General features: G+C 40.7%; 1 protein-coding gene across 1 annotated transcript in view; it reads right to left on the bottom strand.

Annotated features, from left to right (window-relative positions):
- Nucleotides 1–976: 976 nt before the first annotated feature.
- LOC106598169 (sodium/potassium-transporting ATPase subunit beta-3) overlaps nucleotides 977–5,593 on the bottom strand; it is a 26,452-nt gene continuing 21,835 nt past the window's right edge. The window contains exons 6-7 of the mRNA XM_014189233.2: nucleotides 5,046–5,132; nucleotides 977–3,284 (exon numbers count right to left, since the gene is read on the bottom strand). Of these exons, the coding sequence (XP_014044708.1) occupies nucleotides 3,117–3,284; nucleotides 5,046–5,132 (255 nt within the window). The 3' untranslated portion in view covers nucleotides 977–3,116. The remainder of the gene's footprint in view (nucleotides 3,285–5,045; nucleotides 5,133–5,593) is intronic.

Raw genomic sequence — 5,593 nt, 5'->3', positions numbered from 1 at the left:
CACATCACGACAAGAGAGACACCACAACACTACATAAAGAGAGACCTAAGACAACACGGTAGCAACATGACAACAACACAGTAGCAGCACAAACATGGTACAAACATTGTTAGGCACATGGGGCTAAAAGGTAGAGAATAAAGATCACAGTTTATTTACAGTAATCAAAGTAATTAGCTAATTGCCAATCAAGCTCCTTTAATTTAAGCTGATGCATATTATCTACTATTCATGAAAATGGGTGCTTAAACACAATTATTGCTTGAGTGCAAACCATTAGGCTACTACTATGATAAATATCACCACTGGATGGCACCATCCCAAAGGTAGGCTGTCATTGTGAATAAGAATTTGTTCTTAACTGATAAATAAAGGTTAAATAAAAAAATATTTTTTATAAAATACTCCAGTCTCCTTTTCACCTCATTGAACACCTGATGTACAAAAGCCACATCTCAATAGGTATCCCAGATATCCTCATGACATCACAAGTGGAGGAGGAGCCTTTCCTCTTTTGTTCTCTATTGTTCCTCAAGCAATGAGGAGGCTGATGACATCACATCGACAACTCCTTGAAGATTGCAGTTGTTTCTGAAAAACCACATTTTTGCTAAAAATGTATAGTTTTTTTTACCCTTTTGTATTTGTGTGTATTATGGATCCCCATTAGCTGCTGCCTTTTAGTGTGTGTATGTACTTTACTGTATTTATACTTGGGATATCGCTTTTCAACAGGAAAAGTGAATTGATTGCTGGAAGACGTCTTTAAAGCAAACCAGGAATGACCCTTCATTCAACGGATCTCTCTGCCTTAATGCTGCTGCCCTCTTGTGGCAAATGTATAATACCACAAGCTACTTGTGCTAATTATGCCTAGCAGGCTGACTACACGCATGCTCGCAGCCGGTTTGGGTTCCGTGTAACCTTGACAATCATTACATAACGACACATAAGAGATAAGACACCATTTTTTTTCTCTTCTCCAAAATCACCTTTTAATCCACAATTGTTGCGGCATCATGCAGATGATAACAAGTTGTTCCTTCAAGATTCCATTTTAGACCGTAACATAGCTTTTTGAATATGATCCATGTCCTGTAAATCTTTGTTTATATAGTTTCTTCTTTACAGTGCTCAAACATTGTGTTCTGTGACAGAAAAAAAATACTGTGTGAATCCATTAAATATATACATTGAGAAAGACAAAGGGAGGGGTAGACTGAGAGTAAGAGACAAACAGACACGCTTTCCACCCAAAGATAGGCATATACAGTACATAGATACAATGGATTGCATTTACACAGCGCTTCCTCGCAGGTCGCTTTACGTGTGTGTGTGTGTGTGTGTGTGTGTGTGTGTGTGTGTGAGGTGCATAAAATGAATGTGTGATGTAGAGTGTTTGTGCATGTATGTGCGTGCATCTGTGTGTGTGTGTGTGTGCATGTTTGTGTGCGTGTGTGTGTGCGTGTGTGTGTGTATGGGAGGGAGGATAACTCACCTCATCCACATTGGCTATTACAGTGGTGAGGTAAGGGGTAGAGTAAACAGACACACAGACATGCAGCCGGACAGACAGACGGCACACCACTGGGTTGTGGTCAGACCACACCACACACACACCTATCTACAGTTCCCTATTATAATATGATGCGGTTCAAATTGTGGTCCCAAGAGAAAAAGGATTCTAAATGACATGTAATTGGGCATCTGGGTTCTGGGTTTGACAGTGTTTCACTGGGGTTGACTCAATATCTATGTGATGTTGAGGAATAATTATTTGTTCTGTTTTCAGATGAGAGGGTCAACTTTAAACATGGTTGTATTGACAGTGGATGACTGATGGTTAAATACTGATTGAGGCTAACTCCTGACAGTTGATCCAACCCTTGGCACTAAGCCCTGATCTAGGTTCAGTTTACCACATCTAAGCTCCAATCTAGACCATCTGAATAGAAAATAAGATCTGAGCCTAGATCAACACTAGAGCACTGGGTCAGACAACAAAAGCTGACTAATAGAAGGGTCTGATGGACGTTAGATTGGTGAGTCATGAAAAGACTCCTGCTAGAATGACATCATGAAAGAGAAGACAAAGATGATGTCATACTAGAGCAGGCCTGAGCAACTCCAGTCCTCGGGGTCCTGATTGGTGTTACACTTTTCCCCCACATCCCTAGCAAACACACCTGATTTAAACTCATTTTTAAGTGAATATCATGATTAGTTGATTATTGGAGTCAGGTGTGTTAGCTGGGAATGGGGCAAAAGTGTGACCACCAATCAGGCCCCCGAGGACTGGAGTTGCCCAGGCCTGTAATAGAGTAAACATTGAAGTAAACAAGGGAACTAGATGTTCCATTAAATTTGGCACGATTAACGCTTTTTTCCAGGAGATAGTTGAAAATTGATGACATCACTACCCTATCCTTTGATCCAATCTCACACCAATCTCTCACCCCCTACCATCACAGATGTAGGATCTTAATTTGAGCCACTTATTATGTGGATTATAATTAATGGAATTTTTGTATGGCTGGATACACTTTTCGTTAAGGGCAAATCAAGTCGGAAATTTCAGTGGAAATGACAAACTTTAGAAATGTTTGTTTACATTTCCTGCTAAATTCTCAGCAACGAAAGACTGATCAAATTAAGATCCTACATTTGTAGGCACTAGTCTAGGCCCTTTTTGGGTGTGATGCACTGTAGATCTGAAAGGAATGGATTGGCATCAGCTATGATATGATAATTGCTTCATCTAGCACTCTTGCTATGCTTACACATATCCAACCCTATCAGAAATACAAGATGGAGTCAAGAGCCTAAGAGAAGGGTACTCAAATCGGTAATTCAGGGTTCACAGAACTGCTGGTTTTAATCCTTCCCCATCCCGCCTAACTAGAGACTGACCTGTAACAACAGGTGAGTAGATTATCTGGTGAATCAATGAACTACCAAGGTGATATGAAAAAGACCAGATTTGAATGTCCCTCGCCAAGTATATGGAGTGAGGGTGGAGGGATTGGTTTGGAATTAGGCCTATCTTATTCAACCAGGAATCTTCCGGGAGGAGTAAGAACCACATTTCTCCACACTAGCCTCCTCCTCACCACTCCCTACTCTTTGACTGTGATTCGGAAGGTGACGCGGCCCAGGAACTTGTCTCGGTCATCGTTGTTGCGCAGGTCGGACCCCTCAATCCGGCATTCGATGGTCAGCTCTGTGTTGTAGTCCTCCTTGTTCAGCAACAGCTTAACAGCAACCACAGGCTGCACATACCTCTCCTGTAGACAGAGGGTAAAGGGTGAGAAGAACAGAGGTGGGAGGGGGGTGGGAGTAGAAAGAGAAGGGAGAGAGAGAGAGAGAGAGAGAGAGAAAAAATAGGGAGTGGAATAGGGTAGGAAAGAAAATAAGTAGTGGAAGCAAAAAAAGAAGATCACTGACCAACACGGATGGTTGAATATCTCATCAACATGGACTGTTGAATATCTCACCAACATGGACTGTTGAATATCTCATCAACATGGACTGTTGAATATCTCATCAACATGGACTGTTGAATATCTCATCAACATGGACTGTTGAATATCTCACCAACATGGACTGTTGAATATCTCACCAACATGGACTGTTGAATATCTCACCAACATGGACTGTTGAATATCTCACCAACATGGACTGTTGAATATCTCACCAACATGGACTGTTGAATATCTCACCAACATGGACTGTTGAATATCTCACCAACATGGACTGTTGAATATCTCATCAACATGGACTGTTGAATATCTCATCAACATGGACTGTTGAATATCTCACCAACATGGACTGTTGAATATCTCACCAACATGGACTGTTGAATATCTCATCAACATGGACTGTTGAATATCTCATCAACATGGACTGTTGAATATCTCACCAACATGGACTGTTGAATATCTCACCAACATGGACTGTTGAATATCTCATCAACATGGACTGTTGAATATCTCATCAACATGGACTGTTGAATATCTCACCAACATGGACTGTTGAATATCTCATCAACATGGACTGTTGAATATCTCACCAACATGGACTGTTGAATATCTCATCAACATGGACTGTTGAATATCTCATCAACATGGACTGTTGAATATCTCATCAACATGGACTGTTGAATATCTCATCAACATGGACTGTTGAATATCTCACCAACATGGACTGTTGAATATCTCACCAACATGGACTGTTGAATATCTCATCAACATGGACTGTTGAATATCTCATCAACATGGACTGTTGAATATCTCATCAACATGGACTGTTGAATATCTCACCAACATGGACTGTTGAATATCTCACCAACATGGACTGTTGAATATCTCACCAACATGGACTGTTGAATATCTCACCAACATGGACTGTTGAATATCTCACCAACATGGACTGTTGAATATCTCACCAACATGGACTGTTGAATATCTCATCAACATGGACTGTTGAATATCTCACCAACATGGACTGTTGAATATCTCACCAACATGGACTGTTGAATATCTCATCAACATGGACTGTTGAATATCTCATCAACATGGACTGTTGAATATCTCACCAACATGGACTGTTGAATATCTCATCAACATGGACTGTTGAATATCTCATCAACATGGACTGTTGAATATCTCATCAACATGGACTGTTGAATATCTCATCAACATGGACTGTTGAATATCTCATCAACATGGACTGTTGAATATCTCACCAACATGGACTGTTGAATATCTCACCAACATGGACTGTTGAATATCTCATCAACATGGACTGTTGAATATCTCACCAACATGGACTGTTGAATATCTCACCAACATGGACTGTTGAATATCTCACCAACATGGACTGTTGAATATCTCACCAACATGGACTGTTGAATATCTCACACGTCCATCCAACAGTCTTCCAAATTCTTGCATCATTGTACAATAATGCTTTCCCATCAAGCACCAACAAACCAGTATGACAAGACATCAGAAATGGACATATATTGACCTTTGACCCAAACTTACATGAAGTTTGTTGCCGTAGTAAGGGAAATACATTTTATCGAAGCGTCCCTCACTGGGGAAGTACTGCATCTGTATGGGGTTGTCCCTCTGAAGGGTAAAAGGAGGAAGAGAAAGTATAATAGTCAAAAGCAAGAATATGTCTATCCTATCCAAACGGACCGTTAGGCTAAGGACTTGATCTGAAAGGGTTGGATAGGACTTGATCTGAAAGGGTTGGACAGCTATCAGAGGAGGCTGGTGGGAGGAGCTTTAGGAAGACGGCCTCCTCTGATAGGTATATAGAGTAGGTATTATGGTAATAGCTCTACTGGTGGGAGGAGCTTAAGGAAGACGGCCTCCTCTGATAGGTACATATAGTAGGTATTATGGTAATAGCTACAAGCTACACTTTGCCCTCTACTATGTGGCATTTTTGCCATATTGCTCACACCTATCCAATCTTTTCAGATCTTCACAAGTCCATATGAGTATGTAAGAATAATACATGATCTAAGAATTGGAAATATTCCTTATGCTGCATACACTGTACTGTAACGCCATAAGCTGTT

The sequence above is a fragment of the Salmo salar genome, chromosome ssa03 (genome assembly GCF_905237065.1).
Source record: "Salmo salar chromosome ssa03, Ssal_v3.1, whole genome shotgun sequence".
Lineage (NCBI taxonomy): Eukaryota > Metazoa > Chordata > Actinopteri > Salmoniformes > Salmonidae > Salmo > Salmo salar.
Note: the sequence above shows the minus strand (reverse complement) of the source record. Positions and strands in the feature narration are given on the sequence as shown.